At 54.4% G+C, this 677-nt stretch overlaps 1 protein-coding gene across 1 annotated transcript in view; it reads left to right on the top strand.

Annotated features, from left to right (window-relative positions):
• H257_18607 (hypothetical protein) overlaps positions 1–563 on the top strand; it is a gene marked incomplete at both ends in the record, with an annotated part of 5503 nt that extends 4940 nt beyond the window's left edge. The window contains one exon of the mRNA XM_009847702.1: positions 226–563. Within this exon, the coding sequence (XP_009846004.1) occupies positions 226–563 (338 nt within the window). The remainder of the gene's footprint in view (positions 1–225) is intronic.
• Between the last annotated feature and the right edge of the window lie 114 nt (positions 564–677).

Below are 677 nucleotides of genomic sequence, written 5' to 3'. Positions count from 1 at the left end.
GAGCAAGTCACAAACCCTGCCGAACTCTTGGCTGCCCAACTGAAGAACAAACTCCCCGAGTTAGTCCAACAGAAGTGCCAAGGCGTCTCGCACGATACTATCACGGAGATAGTGTTTGAAAGTCTTCGCCACATTTGCAGTCAGATTGAGTGGGATACTGAGGGCGGCGCGAGTGTGCTTCGACCATGACAACATCTTCGGCAACGGACATGCTCGCTTGTTTAGAGCCAGCCAGCTCCGCTCAAACGATCAAGGGTGGTGGTAGTTCCGTGTTCCTAGCGCAAGACAAAGCCACGACAGCAGAGGACAATCCAGGGGACCCGGAGCACCCCGCAAGCTCTGGAGACCCAGGGGACCCAGATGGCCAAAATTTCGCAACAAAAGCAAAAAACTCCCCATATCACCCTGGGAACCCTGGGAAAGACGGGCAAGGCAATCCAGCGGACGACCCCGCCCTGATCATGCAACGTGACATTTTCGTCGCAATCATCCGCGACAACATGGAGGCCCTGCATCGAGAGAGATTGCGAGTAATCAGCGAGGCACAAGGTGAAGAAATTTAGCTCAGCCGGATGAAAGACTACTTGCGTGGAAATGTCGACCACCTGACCCCACAACTATGTCAAAAACTTGCGAAGCACGCGTACGAGTACGAGCTGGGGGAAGAAGGGGCGTTG

The sequence above is a fragment of the Aphanomyces astaci genome, assembly GCF_000520075.1.
Source record: "Aphanomyces astaci strain APO3 unplaced genomic scaffold supercont1.185, whole genome shotgun sequence".
Classification (NCBI taxonomy): Eukaryota; Oomycota; class Saprolegniomycetes; order Saprolegniales; family Verrucalvaceae; genus Aphanomyces; species Aphanomyces astaci.
Note: the sequence above shows the minus strand (reverse complement) of the source record. Positions and strands in the feature narration are given on the sequence as shown.